Here is a 26,306-nt window from a genome sequence, read left to right on the forward strand (position 1 = left end):
TCAATGACTATTTTGATTTATTGTAAATGGTCTTTATTTCTGTAAGCTAAGGCTATACCAATACAAATTTTTAAAATCAAAAATACAGTCACACTACAATAGTAGCAAACATTGTACAGACACTGAAACCAATCTCTAATGCAGCAGAACCAGACTTCTTAAAGATTATCCTAAGAGAATAAAAATGGAGGTGAAGTGCAATAAAGATCAGAATATCTCTGGAATTTACAGACCGGTAACAGTGAATGTCATACTCCAATTAGCACAAACTGAATCCATTCTTTTCAAAAGCCTAATTACCTGACAACGAAGCAAGAGAGAAAACTCATAAATACCACCTTAAAAAAAATCTTCTTAGCCTTTTTATTTTCTTCTTATTGAGGGCTCTTCTGTACTCAAATACTTGAAGAACATTTTTCAAGAAGACATTGTGGCAGACAACAGTACAACATACATTTGTTTACTCTATCCCCATTAAAAATAGTGGAGTCTCTTGAAAAAGAAAAATACTTCACAACAAAAAAACCTTTTTTCTAACTGACAGAAGTGACAGACAACTTTTTTGACCGTATCAGTCTTCATCAGTGAAGGACCTTACCATGTATGAAGTTTGCTTCTTCAAAATATACTGCAGGCATAGCAATGTGACATTCACATGGGTCAAAACTTATCCATCTGATGAGTAAAAAAATCACCAGCCCTGGAAACACCACTGGGGATCTGAGGCTCAAAGTAGGTTATTAAATTCTTCTTAATTTACATCCGCAAAGCCTTTTTGCTTGTTTTTCTCCTGTTGCTGTGCAAGTACAGGAATAGGGTAATTTGAGGACAATGTGGTCAGTTAACTGAAAATGGACTAGTTGACAATATTGCTCACATTTTCAGAAAATTACCCCCTTCCCCCCAGATTTCTAGATTTGCAGAGCTTAATCCATTAAAATGCATAAAAATATTATTTCTTCCTAGTAAACTGCTGTTCAGTTAATCTCACAAATGCAGGAGCAAGGGATCTGTGTAAGAAGGTGCCCTGTGTACAGGCAACTGCATTTGGAGTGGATGATACACAGCACTCCTCAAACTGAAATCTCTGCCTTAAATAGCTGATTACAGCTGGAGCTTGCAAGGGGATCTAAAAAAAACTAGGTCCCAAATTCCACTGGGGTTTGGATAGATAATTCTTTCCTGGATCCTTTCAGCAGCATGGGCTAAGCTATATTTAAAAGCAAAAGGGAAAGCTGGTCCTGCAATATAATGTACATCAGACAAAATGCAATTACAGGACTGACAATATGTACACTGAAGGAATCACTGTGATTGGAAGGTGGTATCTAAACCAGTACACCATTAATATCATCTAGTTTACATCTAGAAAGATGAATTGCAGTGAAAAGCAAACAAATGCAACTAGACTGACATACTACAGGCAGCAGGCTAGATCAGGTCTGCACCTATAGAACCCTTACTGCATTTCCAGTGTGCAAAGTGGGAATAAAGGATGTTGATGGCTTTTCTGACTCTAATCTAAGCTGGAGATAATGCAGATATACTTAGCTTCAAAATGGAAAAGAAGATGGGGAAAAAACAGCTGCTGTATTTCAGGAATCTGACTCGTTTTTTTTTTTTTTTTTTGGTGAATTAGGTTAACACATAGAAGTCAGAAAGACAAATTGGTAAGACAATTAGTGCAATAATGAGACCACTGAGACTCTGATCTACTCACAAATAGACAAAATGTAGGATATAAGACCATGCCTTAAATATTTAATATTAGGGCCACACAGGGAGGAGTTCTGTGGAGTGAAAACTCTTCACTCATACTAATGGAAGCACACATTCATGTGTAAATGGCTATTAGTGAACCAAAACAATGGAGAACCACACTGTAACTGGTCCCAGCTGGCTCCTTGTCTGGTAAAGCAAATCTCAAGAAGCTTCCAGTTTTTAAAGGACAATTATAGGACCTAACATTTCTGAAGAGAGCCCCATTCCCTCCTGACAGAACTGAGGTGCTGCAAAAGGCTTCTCAATATTCTATCACTTGTGGAAGGTTTTAATCAGCTGGGGTTTTAAATTCATCAGGTTTTGGAGGATCAGCTTGCAACTTACTACACAGGATGATTTCCAGCATATTCTGTATGCTTCCTTTAATATTGCCTTTTGAAAATGTCTTGGGTATCACTAAAAGGAACAACAAAATTGAAAAAAAATTGCATAAATGTTATCTTTTACATCACAAAGGCTGTCAAGTTTACTGCTTGGAGACAGAGATGACTTCAGACCAAAACTTCTAAGGATAAATTCAATGCACTCTTATTTTCCCCAATCATGCAGTTTTTCTCATAACTTGTTATTTTGATTTGAAAAGTCTTTTCAAGATAGCTTTCATGTCTCAACAGGGATGGAAAACTGGTGGCCAGCCTCTTATTTTTCCATACAAAATATTATATTAAATATCATCCCAGGTACAGTGAACCATGCCTGGTGGCTGGGAAATCCACCAGAGCTCAGCATCTCACATTTCCCTCTTGCCTGTTTGTTGTATGAGTACAGTATGATACAATTTCAGCCTATCAGAATCTTACGAAGATCAAAACAAATGCATATGCTTGGTGTGCATTTGCAATACTGCCAGATTTTAGAGAGAGGCTAGAAGAAAATGCAATGTCAAGAATTTTGATTAACAGGGTTGGCTGCCATGGGAGCAGTTGGAAAAAAAAGAGACCAAAAATCTTGGGCTTGACTTTCATCCAAGTCTCATTTGGCAGCAATGTGTAGCTTCCATAGAGGAGGAGCAGAGACTAGAATCCACCACTTGACCAGGCTGACACTTGTTTACAGGAGCCAGCTGACAACTGCTATGAGAGCTATTATGGTAATCAGAGGACTGCTTTAGTTAAATGGTGTTTTAGCATGCTCCAAAATTACTTGAGCAGGCCTTGCTATTCATTAGATCCATTACCAATGGGAACATTTTGGTGCTACACATTCCCTCACAGTTGGGAGACTGCTGGTGCAGGAGGTGTGGTCAGAGATGATGGCTTCCTTTCAGCTCTATTAAAGGTTTTCCAAATTAAAATCAATGGGAAGACACTTGAAAGAAAGATGGAGAGTTAAATATTTTTTTTCCTTTTGGTTTTTTTTATGCTTCAAACTGGTAAGTGATAATCTGTGCAGACAAGATACTAGAAATTTGGCACATCCCATCTACCACAACATATTGATTCCTTCTACAGAAGGCACTAAATACTGGCATAAACCAAGAAATGATCAGCAGAATGCAGTTTTAGTATGACACACAAAAATCCTGCTAACTGGCATAGCTTCACAGTACAATTTTCACTTACCTAAAATGGTGGTGATCATAGCAGCAAGGCTTAGGATTTTTACAAGTATCACGTAAACATACAAATGTCAGAACATCTAGAAGACATGCAAAATTTCAACAGCAACATCACTGAATCACACAATGCATAGAATTATTATTATTAATATTATTATTATGCAAGACAGTGTAATCTTTTTAATAAACAAAATATATTTTAAAACCTACAAACAGTTTACAAACTGTTCTTAAAAAAAAAGTTGTTGCAGTCATTGAGTGAGTGTTAACCTTTTAGAGGTTCAACTCTAAGAATGAATAGATCATTATGGAGAATTCACAGTTAGGTGGAAATTTATTTAAGCAAAATATGCTTGTCAGCTGCTGTTTTGGAAGAAACTGTGCTAATCTTGTCAATTTACAAAATGGAAAAAAATACATTCACGTTAAAAAATTTGTAAAGATTAAACATTGCATGCAGGGAAAGACAAAATCCTTGCGTTAGCTGTTTCTCCTAGCACTGCTCACTATACCAAGGGTTGTAATAGCAAAAATGCTCTTCAAAGACAGAGTTAAAGCCTGTAGGTAATTAAAACAAATGGAAAATATTTTCTATTTCTGGTGTAAAACAAAGTAGGATATTAAAGGATAAGGATTACTCTTGCTTTCTTTAGAAAAAAAGGACAAAAACTTCCATTGTGTTTGCTAGGCCTTTCCACTGACTTTCCATTGCTTTTTGTTGAACTTGGATATTCTGCTACTTCTTTTTCTTCCAGTATTGAGTAGTTCTTCTGCCCAGACAGATCTCAAGATGAACCCTGAGATGGATGTGCCACATGGACAAAAACAAGCACTATTGCGAAGTGATGTCCCCTCCTGCACACCTCAGACTCATTTCCAGTGAGGCTAGTCATGTGCCTGGGGAGGAAATGCAGGAACAGCCCAAGCTTATTGAAAACAGAGTCATGGGCATGCACTTCTCACTGCACTCTGCAGAAGTGGCACCAAATTCTCTCTGGCAGCAGCACTACCCAGCTTGCAGATACTGCCATAAATAGGTGCAAAATCAGGTTCTCACCATTTCCTCCCCTGACAGCTTTCAGATCTCATTTCATGTTTTGTCTGCACATCTCTGAATGCCTTGGATTCTTCTGCACCTGCATTTCACATCCATGCACCCAGCCTTGTGCAGAGGAACCCAGTCTTTCAAGCTGCTCATTGAGAAAGCTCCTGAAGAAGGCAAAGCTTCCAAGATCTGAATCATAGGTACCAGGCAGAAAACAAAGGTCTCCACAAGACGACTGATACTGCAGTCATTGTTCAGTGCACCTTTAGCCTTAGAGACACTAGGATGTTTGTCTCCATATACAAAAGTTATCAAAATCAATTTGAAGCCATTTAGTATTGATCCTTGCCTTCCATATCCACCACTGATGATAGTCAGGCAATGTCACCTGCATCGGTTTTCAGGATGGAAATTTACATATAGGAAGTGAATTAAATGTGTGACAGCAGAAGAGAAAGAGGAATCCCAGCAAGCAGGAGCAATGTGGAACAGACCATAAAGCTACAGATGATCTAGGCCAGCTGAGAACATGCTATAATGGTAACAAGAGCAGTCTCAGCAAGATTACAACTTTCAGAAAGCAGATAAAATTCTAGGCATGAGCAGTGTCAGAGAGTCGTTTTTTGTTCATTTAAAAAAAAAAAAGAAAGAAAAAAAAGACAAGAAAAGGAAAAAAGAAAAAAAGGAAAAATAAAAAGAAAAATAAAAGCAGCTGAAATGGCGAAGATAGTATCTGTTAAATTAATTACTTTAAAGCACTTAGTCTTCTACTTTTTCCTAAACATTTTATATTTTGTTTTTTCCTTCACCTGACTCTTATGTAATTTTCTTGACATTTACAGACTATCAAACAATAGTAACCAAAAAGAACTAACAGATTCCTACAGCTTTGTTTAAAAGAGCTAAACACCTCTTCTCATTTCAACTGAAAGTACCCCACTGAATTTCAAAGATAGCATCTATCTTACCAGTACCTTAAATGCTGTGAAATAAACCTCTTTTAATTACAAAAGATCAGCTTGAAATCTGAAATAGTGCTGTTTTTTCAGATAGCAATAAATACTGTTTAATAAATGCTGATCACAAGAATAAAAGATTAGCCAAAACCATCCTAATATCTTTGAAACAATAAGTCCATTTTTTCATGCACAGACAACTCATTTAGTGGCATTTGTATAATAAAATAAATGGAGTTTTGTATGCATTACCAAATACCATTAATCAGCTGAGTGAGAAAACAGAGAAAATAAATTAATTTCTTGAGACAGAGATCCATCAGTTCATGTAAAAAGAAAATTTTGTGGCAAAAGCGTATTTTCCCACATCAGTTTAGGAATTAAAGCTTTAGACATTGCCACTGCTTCAAATATGTTCCACTTGAGAGGATAGTGTCAAGCTTTTCAACAAACTCATAGGTTTCTCTGGGCTGTGAGGCTTCACAGCTTTGCAGGATTTTCCACTGTAAATGCCTCTCTGCTGCTTCCAGGCAGAGTCAAGGTGCTGGAGAACAATGGCAACAGTGCTTTGCAGGGCACCAGTCATAGTGCAGTGGGGAGGAACAGGCTGGAACCTGGTTTGCAGGAGTGCAGCTGGAAGCAGTGCAACCATGCAACTCACTGGGGGCTCAGAGAACTTGTCCTCAGAAGGGTCACTCCTTTGCCAGCTGTAGTTACTCTTCTGAAAGAGGTGGAGCCCTGGGGCCCTTAGTTTTCCAAAACCCTTGAAGAGGTCAAGCACAGCCTCATGTGTTTTTCAATACTGTCCTTTGGAAATTTAATTTCATTTAATTGTGTTTAAGGCTTTCTCTCTTCTTGGCTTGCAGATGCCCAGCTGATAGGTGTGTCCTTGAAAAGTTGCTCCTAGGCTCTCTGTTTTTGGAGAATCATGCTGCAACCTTCATGCTGGCTCTGCACAGAGCAAAGAGACAGCTGGAAGACACCAGCCATTACAGTGTCCACAACCACCAAGACATGGCTCAGCATGGGGACCATCACCAGAAAGCATAGTACCAAGTTCCTGGCTAGGAAAACAGCCATGCTTTACAATGGATGACCTCTTCTCCTCACTCTTCCTGAGTGCAGAATTCAGCACACACAGGAATGCAGAGAAATAAGAGCAAATACATCCTGCCCCTTAAGAACAAGGACAGCAAAGAACCTGTCTCTCCATGGTGACAATTAGCAAAGAACCCTAATTAAAAAGAGCAGGCCCATTTCCTGCCATGTTTCATTGTGAGAAATCCTTCTCTAAACTAATCCAGAGGGATGAACTGGTTCATTTCAGAAAAATAAAATGACAGTTCTGCATCTTGTAGGTTCTCTTTTTTAACACACGTTCACACTGCCTCTGGAAGTTCAGGGAGCTGGATGGCTCCCAATGCCCTGTTGTTCACACCATGAACTAAACTCCTCTCCATGACTGAGGGAGCCAAGAATTTGCATACTGTTGAGGACCAGTCATCTCAGTCCTATTTGTCAGTCCATGATGTCAGTGGAGGGCTACACAGCACACAGATGTGGGCCTGGTCCTCCACACAGGAATAAATTCCATCTCATTTCATGACTTGAAAGCCTCTCACAAAAAGCAGAAGAGGGAAGAAGGAGGGTGCTTCCAGCATGCAAGATGCAAGTCTCCAGAGTGCTCACACAAAGTATCCCATAACCCCACATATCCCATGCGAGGTGGTCCACCCTGAGCGTGCTATCCCCAAAGCACAAGGTCACTTGATGGGCAGGGCTCCCAGCCAAGAGCAGCCCTGCACAAAACAGTCTCCCTGCCCCACAGTGCAGACACCAGGAAGGAGGAATATCTGAGGATCAGGAAAGGTGAGGGGAGTGGAGCTGTTTGGGTTGGGGCAGATCAGTCAATCACAATCATCTGCAGCTGTCAGATGGAATGATCAGCCCACGCATCACATGTGCTAGCCCAGTCAGTCAATTCACTGATGGGATGTACATAGACATGATAACAAGAAAGGGTAAAATATGAGCTGAACAGGAAGAAACCTAGTGCAACAGGATTCTCAAATGTCCTTTAGGACTGTCTCAGTCCTTAGGGCAGCCTGGGCTCAGAGTGACACAGCACCTGCTCTTTCTGATCCCCATCTTACCACCCCATATCACTTGCGCAAAGAGCAGAACAAGATTTGGTCACAAACATCTAAGACACAAACACACAACAGTACAACACTGCTTGTGTGTCATTCCCTACACAGCTTTCTAACAGGGTAACAATTTTGTAGAGACTGAGTATCAGTCCATAGGAATTTCTAAAAAGAGCTTGAAAGGGTTGATACTCCTCATAAAGGAGAACATGCAACAGGGACACAGATTCCATTGTTAGATTATCATCTATGTCAGTAGCCCTGATGCTGCTATCACAGAATTATTGCATTATGCAAGTGAATAAGGTATGTGCTGTTATTTTAGGTAACCCTTGAAATTTAGTTTACAGTGTAGTTCATGACAGTATTTCATTCTCCTGAACTTAAAAATACATTTTGTTGCATAAATACATTTCTGAAAATAAAACAAGCTGTTTGTGACACCCAGGCATCATAGACTTCAGTTTCCATTAACTGCATGAAGACATGTAACATTGTGCAAAACCACAACATCATAAATACATGCACGGATAACTAAAAAAAACAGAGCTTACACCATCCAAAGGGTCCACAGCTCTGCCCATCTACATGTGCAATCATGTGAACAGATCGAAATGCATGTATTGTGCACAGCTGCATCCAGATCAGTCCAGTGACATCCACATATAATCCCCATGTTTGACTCTTATTGTGGTGTCCTGAGAAGGCTACGTGGGAAAGTCAGCACTAAGATTAGTGCAGACCCCTTTGCACTGCGTAGGCCTGTGCTTTGGCACTCAGCCTCTTAAGTTCAAGACCAAATTTTGCTCTTGGTAGCACTGAGAAAATCTCCCCAAAGCCAGTAGATAATTCTGAAGGCATCCAATACATCTATAAATGATTCAGAAGAGTCTGAATCTGCATTATCCTTTTGATGGGTTTCTAACAGGATGAAGTATCTGAGGCAGGCTAATGACTCTGTGATGCTGGTAGATAAACACCATCCTCTGTCTCCCCAACAGGGTTTGCACCTCATTTTTTAGCAAATTCAGCTCAGTACAGTGACAGAAAATTATCTGACTTCCCCCTTCTTTTTGCTGTGTTTTCTGCTAGGGAGCTGAGTTGAAATCACTCACTGACAAGGTCTAACATCAAGTCAAAGAAAGGTGAGTGGCATGAAAAAAAAGGAAGGAAAAAGAAAAGAAAAAAGCAAGCCCCATTTTGGAGCCAGCTATCTTTATCTTAAGGAAATCACAGCCTCACTATGGGGCAAAAGCTCAGCTTTTACTTCAGAGTATGATGTAGGCAGGAGTGCAGCCACCCACCTGCAGTACCTCACTGTAGCCACTGCACCCAATCACCATCTACAGCCTGTGCTGGACAGGAGCAGGACACTGTTTTGCCAGCTGCCCTTGAGTTCATGGTAAGAGGTTCTCAGTAACAAGAGCCAAGGCTGTAGACCACCATTCTTTGTTTAGACAGATGGATAGGATGCTAAGACTTGGCAGCACTAGCCCCTGGCCACACTGCTGTATCTTAGCACCAGGGAAGCTGCACACCATCGCAAGTTGCAAGCTGTGAGCTTGCAACTTGCTGCCAAAGCAGGTGTGATACCCTCAGTCAAAACTGCAAATAACTGAGTTGTCCTCTTTCACCTAAAATAAAGAGTTATTATACCAATATTAGACAAAACCACCAGAGCAGTTCAAACCCACCAAGTCTCCCTCCCAGACAGTTAATAACCTTTCACAGCCTTAATACAAATGGTAATTAGATAAACAGGGGTCACTTAATTCCTTTAACTGTTCACAAATAAAGACTGAATAATAGGTTGTATTAAATGCCCTCCAAAACTAGTAATCTTATTTTTGTACTATATTACTTGAGTATCATATTCTGTCCATATGTGTTTAACTACTTCAGCAAGTAGTCTGTGTGGGACTGACCCACCAGAATTTACCAGGCAATCTGCCATCAGCAGTGCTGGAGTTACTACAGACATCACAAAGCAGAACAAAACTATTCCTATAATCACAGAATCAGAGTATAGGGGTAAGGTTGGAAGGAACCACAGTGTGTTACCTGTTTCAAGCTCCCTGTTCAAGCAGGGTCATCCTAAAGCACACAGCACAGGATTATTTTCCACATAATTTTCAAGTATCTCCAGAGAGGGTGAGTCTTCTCTGGGCAATCTGTTCCTGTGCGTGATTAGAGAGATGCCCCAATGCCTTAATCATCTTTGTTGCCCGCCCCTGGACCTGCTCCAGAGCTTCAGGTCTCTTTTGTATTAAGGAGCCCAGAACTGGACACAGCATTCCAGGTGAGGCTTCACCAGGGCTGAGTAGAGGGGCGGCATCACCTGCCTCAACCTGCTGGCGATGCTCTTCATAATACAGCCCAGGATACCACTGGCCTTCTTGGCCACCAGGACACTGCTGGCTCGTGGAGAGCTTGTTGCCCATCAGGACCCCCAGCTCCTTCTCCACAGAGCTGCTTCCCAGCAGGTCACACCCAGGCTGTGCTGGTGCCTGGGGCTGTTCCTCCCCAGGTGCAGGATCCTGCATTTGCCTTTGCTGAATTTCAGAAGGTTCCTCTGTGCCCATCTCTCCAGGCTGTCGAGGTCCTTCTGAAGGACCTGGGGTCCATGGAGTATCAGCCACTGGGGTATCAGCCACTCCTCCCAGCTTTGTGTTGTCAGTGAAATTGCTGAGCAGGCCTCTGCCCCTTCATCCAAGTCACTGATGGATAAGTTAAACAAGACTGGGCCACTATTGGACCATGGGAGACACAACTAGGAACAGGCTTCCTGAGCCTGTGCCACTGATTGTGACTCTGGAATCTGGTGTTCAGCCAGTTCTCAATCCACCTCCCCATTATCCCATTCATTCACTCTTCCTGAGTTTGCCTATGACAGGCAGTGTCAAAAGCCTCACTGAAGTTGAGGTAGACATGATTGCTGCTCTCCCCTCATCCATCCACGTAGTTGTTTAATTGTAAAAGACAAATCAGGTTGGTCAAGCATGATTTGCTTTTAGTGAATCCATGCTGACTATCCTGATCACCTTTTTCTGTGGACAGAAATGGCCTCCAGAATGAGGCATTTCCTCACCTTTCCAGGGACTGGGGTGTGGTTAATCAGCCAGTAATTTCCTGGGCTCTCTTTTTTCCTTTTGAGCACTGGGGTGACATTTGATTTCTTTGATCTGCAGGCACCTCTCCATGACCTTTCAAAGGTGATCATGAGTAGCCTCAGCTGTGGTGTCCACCAAATTTCTAAGCACTTGTGGATGCATCCTGTCAGGGTTCATAGACTTGTGGATGTCTTCAACATTTCTCCCTCCTTGACCTCCCTTCCAACATTCCTTTACCCTGATTTCCTGGGACATCCCTGAGGGCTGGTGTTGCCATTGAAGACCATTGCAAAGGCAGTGCTCAGTAATGCTGCCTTCTCTACGTCCTCTGTTACCAGGGCCCCTTCTTCATTTAGTAATAGGCCCATATTATCCTTTCTTTTCCTTTTGTTATTGAGGTATTTGCAGACATCCTTCTTGTTGTCCTTGGGGTCCTTGACCAGATTTAATTCAAGTTGGGCCCTGGCCTCCCTCATGGTAATATTGAGGCTATCACAGTAAGTACGCACACTCCAGTGCTTATCCCCTAACCAGACAAGCAAAAGTTGCTCATGTGCCCTGCTAAAGTCAAGGTACAAGAGATGTGGCCTCACTGCTGCTGGACATCAGCACAAATCATCCTAATACTGTGGTAATCAACAATTTAGGCAGCAAGTAGAGTTAAAAAGTAATGGGAAATGCTTCTTTTGAGCTCTCAGTTCAAAACCCAGGAGTGCCAGTCTTCCTTCATCTGAGATCTGTGTTGAGGCTGAATTACAGCACTGATGTGAAGCAACACTTCAAAGAGCTGCTTGCAGCACAGCACATGTCCAGCCAGGCACCAGCCTCCTCAGAACAAAGGGGTGGGCTGGGCAGAGGAGGAGAGGTGGGAAACAGAGATCTGCTGCCCCACAAAGGCCAGCTGATACCCATCCCCTCACTGCAGAACAGGAAAGGAAATATAGGGAACTATGTCAGATAATGCAATAGCTGTCACTGGGAAGTGCTGAGATGAGCACCGGAGGGGAGAAACAAAACCAGACTTCCCTAGAGGTCTACTCCATGGTTGAGCTCTCACCTGGCACTTTGAGAGAGGTCTTTGGCACTGAATGCTCACACTCCAGCACATACTAAGCACCACTCCATGAGTCCTCAGAGGAAAACAGTTAAGAAATCCCAGAGCAACACTGGTCTTGCAAAACTATTTGTCACTGTATCACACTAAAAGCACTGTTGTGAAAAGGCAAGGCAGTACAAACAGCAATCAGATGTCTGGCCTCATCTGTAAACTGGGCAACTGTCTTTCTGGCTTCACTTGAAATCTGTGTTTCTGTCTCCTTCACTGACAAGTCAGATATGCCATGGCACTGAAAGTCACATACATGCCTTGCCATCACTTCAGTAGAGTCATAATTCGGCCTCAAGACCCAAAGCCAAGTTACAAAAGGAGTGCTCTATAATATGAACAACTGCTTGTGCCCACTAATCCAGTACCTACCCTGAGACACAGTGGATGGCAAATGGAAGACTAGAACTGGTGGCAACACTAACATGGAGTGTCAGACACAGAAAACCAGACTTTTTACCAGCCTTGCTACATGTGGAAAAAAGAGATCACAGCCAGGTTGTGTCACCTGCACAAAGCTTCCCAGGAGGACAGATATTTATTATAGTGGAAATCTCTACCCTTAGACTTTTCAGTGCCACATCTGCTACCTATTTCATCCCCAAAACATACCTTCAGTAAGGCTTAAGTGAGGTGCAGACACTGTGCCACCTCCCTCTCACACAGGAATATTTCATCCTAGGAACACAGAAAATAAAAGGTTATAGGTACTAGGTGGCTTACTTCTATTTCTATTTGTTACCTTTCTTTCACCTCTTCTTTGGAATTAGTGATGATTACAGTCATTGCACAGTTGCAGATCTAAAGAATTTGAAGGATATGCAGGAATGTGAAGAAATACTGACAAACAAGCAAAAAGAAACACAACAATTAAAACTGCAAAACAAGAAAGCCTCTCCAAAGGCTGTTTGGTCCAATACCCAGCAGAAGTCAGCCAAGGCTGTCTTTTTCATTGACTTCAGCAGGCACTCAATTACCTCAGCAGACTTGTCTAAAGCCTCACCACAGCACTAGCTGTGACTGGGGAAGTTCCTTGGGGAACTTAAAACTTTTATTTACTTGAAAAGTACTGTTCCTAATTTTAAGTGTCAAGAGTTATAACTGTTCACTGAAATAGTGAATTTGTTGGTACTTTTCCCATACTTGTAGTAAACAACTACACTACAAAGTAGAACAGCAGAACTTGTTATTTCAAGGCTTTAAGGTCCAAATTTTGCCTTCAGATTCACATGTACATTTTCCATCATCTGCACTGGAAACAGATTATGTGTAGCTAAGTTAAATTTATACTCCAGCACTTAAAACTATCCAGCTTTTTACCTCTCTGTAGAATTTCTTTAAAAATTTCTGTAGCAATATCATTACATTCTCTGTTGTTTTGTAGATTTCAAATGATGGCTTAAGTTGATAGTTGATGCTATTTTTCTGTACAGCTGGGATAAGATAGCAGATTCTTCTGTACTGTTGGTTTTTCCAGAATACTGAAAGAGTGCTCTATGTCAATAGATTTTACATTACATACACATACTGATAAAATACTAACAAGATATGCTTAAAAAGGTAAAATCACGTGTGGCAATGGTTTTGCCATTATACTTTTGCATATTGTTGAAAACAATACTTTTTAGCCTAAACACCAGCAACATTTTGATCCCAAAAAATCAACATACCCAAAAGTTAAAAATGGCATTTAGGTGACTTCAGGATTTTTATTGTGTAAATGACCCTCAGGAAACATAATAAAAACAGACCAAAAAATGCTGTAAATGGTTTTCTGAACTTACATTTATGTATTTCTTATTTCTTGGTCTTGCTGATCAAGAATAAGCTAGCATGTAAGAAGCAGCGGCCAATGTTAAGTTCGTCTCCTTCACTGTGGGAGGTCATGTTACAATATGAAGTTGAAAAAATGCTTTAGAACAGAATTGCTATGTAAGCCTCCTGGGGATTTACTCTCATTAATATGTACATGTTAAAAATGGTGTTTTCAGTCTATCTTGTGTTTCCTGAGAACCATTTTTATCCTTTCAAAATCTGCATTCCTATTGTAACCCACAAGTACCTTTCATTTTTGCATTAACACTATAAATACTGTTAGTAATACTAAACTATTTCTGCTGACTTATTTGTAGAAAGAAAAATATATTATATGTTTATATATTCTTATAAAGTGAATTAACACTGGAGAGGGGGCTGAGGGGGAATAGTGTACAATCACAGCTGATGTGTATTATTGACCACAAATTCAATGCTTGAAACAAAAAGGAAAGAAGTGTTCACTGTTCTTTCAAGCCGTGTCAGATGACGAGTCATAGGATGCTGACACTATAAAGTTGCCAGTATTAGAGTGGCTTGCCATGGACTGGGCAGCCTGCTGGCCCAAGTTATTGCAGATCAGCACCAGCTGGTTGCTCTGAGCTTCTGAGAGGGTGCTGCAGCTCTGGTAGACACTGAAGTTGGTCTTGCGGCCAGGGATGTTCCCTTTCTCACACATTGTCTTCACCATCTTGGCAAGCTTGTTTTTCCCCAGGGCTTGGCAATTGTACCAGTGAAGTGCAGCCAAGTTGACAACGGGTTTGATGGACAGGTAAAAAGGCGCATCCTCATAGCGCATGGCCGGAGGGCGCCGCTGGGCATACTCCTTGTAGTCCTGCACGGGGCAGGTCTGCGGGGAGTGCTGCGTGGCGTACACCCGCGAGTCCGTCCCTCCTCTCTTGTTCTTGGTACTCACATCCCCGTTGTCTGGCCCCATCCACTCCAGGTACTCCAACCCAGTCTCTGTCACCCGCAGCCGGATGTCTCCCCACTTGAGGGTGGACCCATGGAAACCCGTACAGTGTCCAAACGCCTTAGTGTTGTTCAGCCATACTAGGTTCAGAAGCCCTTCAGGATTGTACCTGCTCAATAAGCCTCTTTTGCGCAGGATGAGCTCATCAGCAAAGGTGAGCTTCATGGATTTGTGTGGCTTGTTTCCTTTGCCTTTACACCTCAGCTCTATCTGCTTTTGCTTTAGAGCTTCCTGGGACCTCTTGAATTCCTTATCCCTTGTAATACTGTATCCATACCTGTGCTCTTTGAGATACCGCTCCAGTCCACACTGATAGTTGGCCAGACTGTTTGGCTCATATTCAGACCCATCCTTTTGTCTGGCATCCACAAAGAAGGATGCAAGATAGGCATCAAGCTCTTTGCAGGGGATGACATAGATCTCACGGGTCTCAGATGGGTACTTGGAAATGAGGAATTCTCGGAAATTGCGGAGAGCCGTCTGAGTGCTGCGAATGGTCTTCTCATTCTGCTCCCTGCTGAGCTCTGCTGCTCTCTCATCCTGGTCTGTAAGAGGAAGAATAGGACAGAAAAGAGAAAGTAAAAGCAGTGAGTTTATGTGATGTATTTTCCAAAAGCAAATTTCCTCAAAAAGGAAAGAACATAAAATTAAGTTCACAAAGAGCACTGGTAAACATCTTTATATACCTGCCATATCACTGAAAATCCAACTTCAGTTTAACAAATGACATACTATATGATAAAAAACTAAGCGAGCTCCTCATGACACTGGGACACAGTTTTGTACATGGAGATTTATGGAAAGCATTGATATTTAAATAAGCTTTTCACAACAAAGGCAAAGTGGAAAGATTTTCTGTGGATCCCAATGTTGTGTGCAAGGCCCAAACTCAGGAATAAGCCCACTCTAAATTGTTTCATTTGTGCAACCAGAGGTTGTACTGGTTACATTTTTTTCCCTACAGAAAAAAAAAAAAGAGCTAAAACATCATATTCATCATATTTATGATGCCAATATTTATCTTTAATCAGATACATTTTTAAAGAATGAAATAAATATAGTCAGAATGTACAGTACAAAATAAGGCAGCATATCCCATGGAAATGATAGGTAAAATTACTACAGAGCAATGTACAATTTACAAATGTACAAGAATAAAAAAAATATAGTAAATATGTTCATATCAGAAAACATGGTAAAAAACCATGATTGTACAGTCTCTCTATGTCATAAAATTGTACCTTGATAGAACAAATACAGCTGTATTTTCATTTTGCATAAAAATCAAATTCTAGAAACAATTTTATATTTAACAGGCTATCCTCATAGATCCTTACAATCAATGTCATCAAAACACAATATTCAGATGCTACCACCATGAGAGCTGTTACTGACAGCTGATTTTCTGGCTGATCATAAGAGAAGCATAACAAGGAAAAGTGTAGTAGATAGGGACAGGCGAGCGGAAGATTTCGGGATGTGATGGAAAGAAAGACCCTTCCCCCCTCACCCTGCAACATATTATCTATTACCCCCAGAACATATAACCACACCTAACCCAGTAGTTTTCCACTCCTTATTAACCCTAGAGACCCTACCAACCCCCCCGACATAGCAAAGTCCCCTGAGACTATTTAAACCCATGAGATAAGATAATAAACACCTTTCGACCGTCCACCACATTGGTGTTAGCGTGTGTTGTTAGCCCGAGTAGCCTGGGTGAGACCAGGCTGCCGTGCTGTTCCTTGCAACCAGGTCGCCCTGCCTTCCCCTGAAGGCACCAGAAAAGCCTTATATACCATGTGTTTTAAGGACTGTTTTCTTGGCATGTGCAAACTAGCTGTTTGAACAAGAATGCAGCTTAAAGCATACAGGTGGAACTGTCATTCTAAATATAATAAATCTTAATGGTTTTAGAAAATTAAAATCAAATGCAAAGAAGGAAAAATTCAATTATTTAAATATTTTCTGGAATTGTATGTTTAACACTTTTTGTCTCTCTTCCACTTAACAAGCAAAAGAGGGGGAAAAAAATCCCAAGTTCTTTTCTATTTGGTCTCATTGCAAAACCCATACATTCTGGCATCCTTTTAGCAGTGCCACAGCAACCCTCACCATGTGCCTCCCACCCGAGATACATACACAAAGTGGTATGAGACCAGGTGAAGTTCCCTTTCCTCTCTGCCTATCAGGTCAATAGATAGGCTGTGTAGCACACCCATGGCTTTGCATCAGAGTTCAGACACTTGCTCCTCTCTTCCCTGTAAGCCAATTAATAGGGGAGAAGGCAGCAGGGAACAGAAGGCAGTCTGTCCTTCCCTATCCCACCTGCAGTGTTCCATGTGGTGCAGAAAAAACACTGATGCAGAGCTGGGCAGCTTCTCCTTCCACCAATCTACAAGAGTGCCTCTCAAGAAAGCTCATCCCACCACCTCCATACTACATCTGTGGTCAGAGGCAGGAAATGACTTGGTCCAGGACTTCCAGGACTTGGTCCAGAACAGAAGCAGGACTGAGTTTATAACCCCCAGGAGCAGGTCCTGTGTCTTCAGAGAGAGGTATCTGGCATCCACACCACCCACACAGGTTTCTCAAAACCTCTGCAATGCACAGAGAAGTGGGCATCTGCAACTGGGCCTTTGGGGGCTTCTGCAGGCAGGAAGAAATGCTGCCACAAACAATTGAGGTTTGCTTGAACTATGCTCCAGGGGAGCAAGAAAGGTCACTTGCCTGATTCAGAAGCTCTTTTTAATACTGATGTCAGTATCAAAGAGCTCCTCAAAGCCTGCAGTGAAGCCTCATGTTCTAGCAATGTACATAATAGATCCTTTTAGTGTGGCTAGATGCAGGCTGGAAACAAAGAGACAGCCCTGTTCAAAGCTCCAAAATAAACATTTACTCTGGTATTTTGTTCTCCGTGCCCACCACTACTTGTTATAGAACTGTGTAAGTAATCATTGCTTTGACTGACAGCCCGCATCCTAAGTTCTATTTCAATATAAACAGCACATATAATGGCTCAGTTTTATAAATGTCATCAATCACTCTTCTTAGAGGATAGCCTGTCACAACACAGCAGTGACACCCAGTCAGTCATTTATGTTACAGCATCTTTCCCTAATCTGCAAAGGAAATTATCCTATCTGCAGTTAACAGTTATAAAACCCAGGCAAAATTAAAGATTCCAATTTACATTATGAAAACAGTACCCCAGAAACACTGCATTCCTGCACTGGTGTGTTGCGTGTTACTTCACAAGGTAGGTGGGAAATGTTAAAAAAGGTCAGGTTTTTCTTGCAGCCACATCAGGAGAGTTACCTCCACATTGGCTGTGAATCCAGGATGAAGTAGTAGTAATGGATTATTCTCTTCCTACAAGACCACTCAAATAGGTGGGGTATCATGTAGCATGTGGGGATTTTCCCATGTAAGAGTTCCTAGATGTTTGTCTCACTTTGCTGATCTTGCTGAATAGAGATCAAAGCTCTTTTTAATGTTCTGTGGAGCTAGTGGAAACTCATGGAAACACTGGTGGGGATCTACATTAGTTCCTTGACTACTGCAAACATAAACCTATTTACTCTTGAACCTCCACTTCTCAGTGTATCATCAATTCTTCAGTGTGCATGGGTTCCAAAACTGAGTAAAAGCACGGAAAAAAAGCCACCAAGTGCTCCTAGAGAACATCTCTATATCAGAACATTCCTAAGCTGCAGACTGATTTGGGATAGGAGAATGAGGTGTTACATATGCTTTCACCTTTCTTATAGTCTTCTGTATGTCTCTGCTGTTAGGCTTGAGGAATACAAATATTCTCGTGTTACAGTCCCATTTCTCTCAGCTGGTTGGTCAGAACCAATCAACCAAAAATTATTGTCATCATTGATCTATGAAGCCAAGTTATCCTTAGTGTCTTTTCCTTGTCATAATGCACTATTTGGAACTAGTAGTGCTGTTACCCCTGTTTTACAGATTATAAGCAGAAGCATAAAAAAATGAATTGGAGATACATTTCCAGAGGTCCTTCTGCCTCAGCTGTATCACTGCACAAAGGACCTGGTTTAGCTCTTGTGTTTCTTATCATATCCCACACCACAGTTTCATTTCCAAGGAAACCAGAGTGTGGCAGAAAAAGACAGTAAAACCTACCTTAGTGGGGGTTCCAGGGTAAACTCCCAACTATAAGTTTGAAAAAGTGACGAGTACTTAAGATGTTCTAGCTCAAATGAAGTGAAAGAGGTAAAATGACCAGGCAGAGATTAAACAGACAATCTAGTGGGAGCGGATGTCCCAGCCTAGCCCACAACCATCAGATGATCTCTCCCACAGAGGAGCAGCTGTTTTCTGATCTTTTCATAATCTGATCTTAACACAGCCAAGACTTAATTTTATCAACAGAGTTATCAAACTCAGGCTTGTTTTCATTTCAGCTCACACACATACAAACACACTTGGACTCCCTGAAAAGGACATAACCTCTGTAATTACATATGGCAGGAGGAAAGGCACTTGCTTTCATGACAGACAGATACAGATGGTTAATGTTCAGAAGGCATTTGTACATCAGAGTGGGAGTCACAAACCTGAGTTGTTATTGCAAAAAGTCTTAAACTCTGCATATAGTAAGCAGTGAGATGTCACAGATGTACATTAGAAGTAAGATGGGTTTTCTTGGTGGTAATCACGTCACCAACTGAAGTCTTCTCTGCCAAATTTTTGTCCTGCCTAGGAAAATGCCTCTGTAGCAGGCCTGCTTCCACCAATATGCTTTCATTCAAGTGAAATAGCATAGTTAGCCTCACACAAAGCACCACATATTTCTATTCCAGAGCTAAGTACCCTCTTTCCACTCCCCAGCACCTTGTAGGTTGGCTCTTGCCCCTGTTTTGCAGTTACTGAAAAGTTGTGATATTTAACCTTTGGGCCATGGCAATATGTAGCCTATTAAAACTGTTCAAGTAAAGCACAGCTTGCTCCTACCTTTTTCTCCTATTCCCTCCTGTTTCAAGAAGGTATCTATCGGCAAACAAAACTCTCAAATCTACAGTCTCAGTGAGCAGAGGTCATGCTGTTTTGCAAGGGAGTTATGGTGAAGTCACAATGCAGAACAGCTGCAAGAGCCTCTGACAAATGTGCCTCCCCAGAAGCCCTGCTATTGCCTCCCTGTCAGAGACAGCTGAATACCACTGTCACACAGCATCCCAGAATATTAGTACTTGTTCTGCATGCCAGACTTAAAAAGCTGACAACTGGTTTCCACCATATCACAAGAATAAACCAGTGAATACCATTCTCATGTCATGCTGCCAAAAATGAGGGTGAGGGTAAGAGCAGAAGGTGTCCACAGCAGAAGTGTCTCTAAACATTTGCAGAAACATCTTGAGATTAAGTAGAAGAAATTGCTTCTGTATTTTTTCTTGAATTTCTGCCATACCCTTCTGATGTTACTAAATTCTGTTTAAAAGTTAAAGTTCCCTGTTCCCACTATATAAACTCTATTTTAACATTTAAAATGTTAAACTCTAGTTTACCATTTTCAGAAAAGGCTTTCATTAGCACGTAAAATCTGTAGTATTTGAGAATTAATTAATATCCACTTATGAAAGATACTCAGTTTTTTGGCAAAATACTATATTTTATTCAGTTAACCTCCTCCGATCTGCAAAATGTTTTATGATTCTAAAATTATAAAGCTTTAGATTATATCAAAGGAAAAAGGACACAGAATGCAAACAAATGAGTATGGGAATATTTATTCAATGATATCTCCATGAAGTAAAGTCACTAAAATAGACTTTAGTCACCTGTACATTTTTTGCAAGGTGTAGAATGGCCTGATACTGAATGCTCACTCAAGACACTGGAGCTGATTTCCAATCTGTGCACCTTCACTACTTTCTTACAAAAGCTTCAAAAGATTTGAGATGCAGTTTGACTGCTGGCAAAGCCAACAATAAAACACAGATTGATATTAATGGGAGTTCTGCACAATCCTTAGATTTCAAAAAATATGTAGCTATGACAAGGGATTAAGAAGTTATGTTCTCCTATGACAGACTGTCACCAGGTTGGTTTTTTTTGTTTGTTTGTTTGTTTGTTTTTTGCAGTGGCTAGAGCAATTGATAATGAGTGCAAAACAGCAGCACCCTGGGGACAAGGGCTCCCAATTTTTACGAAGCCAACTTGCTTGTCCACCTGATGCATGTGACATCTGAGCCATTCCAGCACAAAGGTTCTAAAAATACATTTTCTAAATAAAAAAATGTTCCTATTGGTTCACTTCATTTAGTTGTCTGGTTTTGGTATCATCATGGTAGTGGAAAAGAGAAGTGCTACATTCCAGTTTTACCTTGCATTTCCCCTCTTCCACCAAACAATTTCAGTGGCATTTCTCTGGTATGAGGCCATACAGTTTCCTATCTCCTTTTGAAGCTGTTCTGAGATGCACTGGCATGAACTGCTGCAATGTAAAATGGGATGTATTTCCTCTGTACCACAGTGGGATATTTACCCAGATTCAACCTCCATTTGACAGGAAGAAGTATACCAACTCCAGCTCTCCCAGGCTTGCCCAGCACTGCACCAATGCATAGCAGGGTGCTACAGGGTGGACACAACATGGAAAACAGTACAAACAGAAAATATTTTGAAAAACTCATATATCTGGTATTTAGGTAATGTACAGGCATAACATACTCAGCCGGCAGCTGGAGTAGAATCTGCTATCTCATCTGTTCCATTCCAAGTCAGCCACCTGGCCTGTAACTAACCCTGCAACCATCTCCAGGTTTACCTGCCATGCCTCATCCCGCTCTTATTTCCATAGCTACTACCTTTACAGGAGGCATATAGAAATAAATTATTTGGACCTTTATAAAATTGATATTCAGGGACTCAAGTCTTCATAGAGGTGGAGAATATAAAAGCCATACCTAAAGTCTTCAACACTACAAACCCAAAGCCATTAGAAAACTTTAAAAAAATGTGAAACTCCATCCTTTCAAAATAACTGACTAAACTTCCTTCAATGATGTTCAGTTCTAAGATGTAACTTCTGTTCGTTCAGAGCTCAGGTTAAACAAATCAGGTAGTTTGGTGAAATTGGAGTATTGCTGGAGCTGGTAAGTGGGAAAACATTACCTATAATGTGAAGCTAATGTCAGCTGCATGTTGAGCATGCACCTTTGTATTCAGCCATATAATATTCTAATAATTTCCAATAGTTAATGGTTAAGACCATTAGAAAAGTCCAGATGCTGGTTTCGGTTTAAAGCTAAAGAAAAGAGACACCTTTTGAAAATTATTTCTTCAGATTAAATATTTAACTCTGGAAAACAGATTTATTTTTTTTTTAAACCTAGGACTTCTTAGCAACATAAAGAAAAGTTGTCCTTCCAAAGTGTGTTAGTTACTCAATGCTTTATAGCAGAAGCAATTAAAGGGATGCTGGTAATGCTCTACACCACCCTGAAAGATGGGTGATGCACAGCAGAAGGGATGTACCCATCTTCAAAGAGGACCTGGCTCAGCACCACTCTGGAAAGTGTTGCATACATACACTCAGCAGAGAATCAGTTTTTCTCCCAAGTAAGTTTCCAATTCCACAAAGCATATTTTAAGAGTGTTCTGGATTGCTGTCCCTGTAAGTATCTGCTTATGTAGAAATCAACTGGACTAAGTCATTATCTGTATAGAAGGTGGAACTGAATAATATTTCTATGTATACAGTGACTTGATTCAAAAGCTAAAAAAATGAAAGAAAACAAGAAGAAAAAAAACAAAATGAGGAGAGTAAAACTGTAAAGATCTGAGGCACAGCTCCTTTATTGAATTAAGTTTATAGTTCGAAAATTATACCATTGTCATGGCAAAAAAATCCATTTCTGGCATAACAAAACCAAAAGTCTACATTTTTGTAAAGTTTTCCATCTTTCCATGCTTCTACAGAAAAAGCCAGATTTATAGATGTGTAAGCAGATCTCAAGCAGTGATTGCTCAGACAGAAATTTAACTACGGGGCTGGTTTGCACAAAATCACGGGTATAAATTTATATAGCATTTTGGAATATTTGGCACACTGGAACTTTGTGCCTCTCTGCTGTTGAAAGCCCAGTGGGAGAAGAATTAGAAACAGGGCCCTTTCAGTTCAGTCTTCTCTAAGAAGTATTTTAATGTAAAAGATTCAATACTTGCCACTTCATATCACCAGAGGCTTAGCATGTTCTCAGCTACAGGGTACCACCAGATTTAATGTCATCACATTTAAGAAAAACCTTTAATAAGCATAGCTGAGAAAGCAATGTAAGAGGTCTGGAAGGGATGAACCAGGGCTATGAAGTTTGCCTGCTTCTGGTTCACTCTAAACAGCAGCTGAGAAGCAGAGCTGGGAAATATGGGAGAGAAATAAAGATGAGGGGAAGAGAAGAGAGAGTAAGAACAAAGGATATTAAAAAAACATAACACCAATGAGAGAGATTAAAACCAGATGAGAATCCTCATCATCTGAAATCTAATTTATATCAGTGTTTCAAAATGAGTCAGTCTAACTGGGGCAGCAAGCAGAGAAACAAAGAAAAAGAGAATGTAATAAATATTTTATTACATTAATCATAATAAGCTGCACTTTAAGTCTTGGCCAAAGCATATTCTTAAATCAAGCTGAGAATGTGAGCAGTTTCAGACTTAAGAGCATGAGGCCCACATGACTGTAATTAACATAATAAATCATACTGTGAAAGTCTCTACACAGGCTGACAGCAACTTGGTTGATATATTGCTTATTAAAGACTGCAGACATTTTCCCTCTATTTTATTAAAGTGCCACTGGTAGTGAATATAAACGTTCCCTTTTCTATTTTTGTCTGAACTATCTATGAATTTAGCCAGAGGAAGAGGAAATGTTTTGGCAGGTCATGCCATTTACTTCTGATAATACAGATTGAAGCACATGCACCCCAAAGAACTGCATTTCAATGTTTTTTCTCTTGCCATCTTTAACTTAGTAAAGTACTTCAGTTGCCTTTTTAGAGATCCTGATGTATCATTCCAAAAATTCTCTGTTGGTGATTTTGCCCAGCCAGACCAATTTGTTTTTACCTTCCAGTAGCAGTGAAGCAACCTACAGAGGGCATAAATTCTATGAAGAGCTCACAATTTATAAACCCACATAAGGAATTTCCTTATACACTTTGAACATGCATATTTCTTTTGTCTTCACTGGCTCAGAAAGCAGTATTTGAGGAGCAGCTCTTCCCACAGTTCTCCAGAGAGAATGAAGTCTAACAATTCAAGTGAAACAGCTTCTAACATGGATTTTTAGCCTGTTTTCTGTTTTGTACTGAGTTTTTTCTTCCTCACACTCTAGAAAAAATTATTACTGAGCTTTATTTTAACATTTACAAACACAACTCCCATCACATTAAAGGGATGGAAGTTTAAAATGCAAAGGTCCTACAAGATTGGGGCAGAATCAAAGCTGGGCAGAAGGCAGAGACATGAATACATCCCAGCTTTCAGAAGGAGGACAGCCCTCAAGCATTAGATACTGTGACAGGCAGCTGCTCACACACCCTGGGTGACCAAAGACCACTTTATTCCAAACTACCCATGGCATGCCCAGGCATTTGCCAAGACAAAGGCTCCCAGGAAGTGCAGGAGCAGCTGGAAATTCTGCAGAGTGAGGAGACAAACCAGCAAGAGCAGCACATTCATCAATAGCCAGACTGTTGTTCACAGCACAATTCATTTCTTTCTGTCCTTGAATATGTGTTTAAACCTAATTTATCATAGTTTGACTGAGTAAATATTTAGTCACATTTTGCAGCTCTACTTGAGTAAAGTCTCCTTAAGTAAAATGAGGAGTTTCAGTTATTTTCTAGCTATGTACACACTCAGGAGAGTATACACAAATTACATACCTCTCTCCTGCTCAGAATATTGTCATTATTTCTCTTCTGTATTTACACTGTCAAAATTTTCCTGTCAGACTTGTTATTTCCATACAAATATTTTGTTCTTCTATATAGAAGAATATATATTTTGTTCTATTCTACATAGAATATGAACAATCAGATCCCCTGCTACTGAATGAGTTCATACCAAAACTGACACAAAATAATTCAAGAGATGACATGGGGCATAGTTTAATGGATATAATTGTGGATGTGTTATACACATACATAGCTATTTTAATACACACCAGCACAATAAACAGTCTGATGAATTTAACAATTCTGTAAGTGAATGGTAATAGAACAAGTTATTGTCAAACTGTAAGTTTTCTGAGGACTATCTTAAATTGGAGGGGAAGGAAATAGAGGCATAAAGCCAATTCTTTATACAGAGTGGAAAAATAAAATGTAAATTTGCTAGCAAAAAACCAAAATGTCTGTCAGCATATAGGCATGAATACTGTTCTGTAGTGCTAGGAATAGTGCTACTGTCTGTTATTTTGTTTCCTTGGATTTATAGTCATAAGAGAAATGAAGTCCCAAACAAATGGCAACACTCCATCTGCCAAGAGCAAAGGACAGAAATCAACTCCATAAGGGGGCATGTTAACATGACTGAAGGACAGAGCCCATAAGTATCAGGAGAGTGCTCCAAGTTGTGGACAAAATGAAATTTCTCCCACAAAAAACCATCAATGCTTCTCTGGCTCATTCATACTGCTAGGCTTGACCAGTCACTACAGGAAAGCAGAGATTAAGCACATACCCAGTGAAAAGAGAAATGAGTGTAAACAGAAAAACAAAACAAGCTGTTCAAGGATCATAGATGAACATCCTTATTTTTCACAGGCTTGATCTTTGGGTACAAGTTTCCTCATTGAAATAATACAGCACATTCAGCTATTGCACTGGGGTGATGTGACCTGGGGTAGAATAGCTCAGACAACATTTTTTACGTCGCTGAACAAAACAGGAAATCAGTGGTTTTTTTTCATTTTTCCTTCCCAAGTACAAAGCAGAAAGCAATGATTATATATTATTAATTAATTGTTGTATGATTTCAAGTGATATTTGCATCATGAAGACCTATGAAGTTAATGTAAAGCTGCAACAGAGCACAGTGTCACTGTGATAGTCACTCTCAGTTTAATCAACAGGAACACAGGTAGAATATCTCTGTGTGTATGTGCATCTTCTGGTCAATTAGAGTTAAGGGGATTAACAGGTATATATTAGAAGTAAGATGCAGCCAATGCACTGAATGTTCAATGTATAATTAAGCAAAGTTTTAATATTGCAAAGTTTTAATCAGACTCAGCAGTGTCCTCAGCAACACTTTTCAAAAGACATGTATACAGGAAGCCCTGACTCCACTTCCACCATGGCCAGGATTCCGCGGGAAACATGACCCAGGAATTGTTGTGTCTAACACAACATTTGTGTGATCAGCAGCATGCTTCCATTTTTAAAGGGCAGCATTGCTGGGCTCCAGACAAAAGTAGACTTACCTGGGAAATGAAAACGCAGCTCCATTCCACAGAGGCCACCAGCCACATTTAAGCTGTTCAAAACAACCAGTGCTGAAAGCAGCTTTTCTGTGACCATTCTGTGGAATGCCCCATCAAGAACAAGTCATCAGGGAAAGCAGCCATTCCACTTTCTCGCTCTTGAGGCTTTGATTTAATAGCCTGTTTTCAAAAGTTCCTGGAATGGGCATATGTTTCATTTAAGCATACTTTATCAAAGAAAGATGTCATCATGTTTCATTGTTTCTAGGATCTGAATGCTTTAGCAAGCACTGCTCTGTGCTCTTCCAGCCACAACAAAATACCTAAAATATCATCGTGCCTCTGTTTTCTTTCCTG

The 26,306-nt window shown here is 40.5% G+C and overlaps 2 protein-coding genes across 7 annotated transcripts in view; one reads left to right on the forward strand and one right to left on the reverse strand.

Moving 5' to 3' along the window:
- The window catches only part of INIP (INTS3 and NABP interacting protein), a 42,775-nt gene extending 36,084 nt beyond the window's left edge, over window positions 1-6,691 (forward strand). Inside the window, exon 8 of the transcript XR_014951684.1 lies at window positions 6,208-6,691. The gene's annotated coding sequence lies outside the window, so the exon portion shown is untranslated. The remainder of the gene's footprint in view (window positions 1-6,207) is intronic.
- The window catches only part of KIAA1958 (KIAA1958 ortholog), an 86,654-nt gene continuing 60,348 nt past the window's right edge, over window positions 1-26,306 (reverse strand). For all 6 annotated transcript variants that reach the window (XM_085567955.1, XM_077790079.2, XM_085567954.1 and 3 more), the window contains one exon: window positions 1-15,036. In XM_085567955.1, the coding sequence (XP_085424081.1) occupies window positions 13,991-15,036 (1,046 nt within the window). In that variant the 3' untranslated portion in view covers window positions 1-13,990. The remainder of the gene's footprint in view (window positions 15,037-26,306) is intronic.

The sequence above is a fragment of the Lonchura striata genome, chromosome Z (genome assembly GCF_050655825.1).
Source record: "Lonchura striata isolate lonStrDom1 chromosome Z, ASM5065582v1, whole genome shotgun sequence".
In the NCBI taxonomy this organism is placed as follows: Eukaryota; Metazoa; Chordata; class Aves; order Passeriformes; family Estrildidae; genus Lonchura; species Lonchura striata.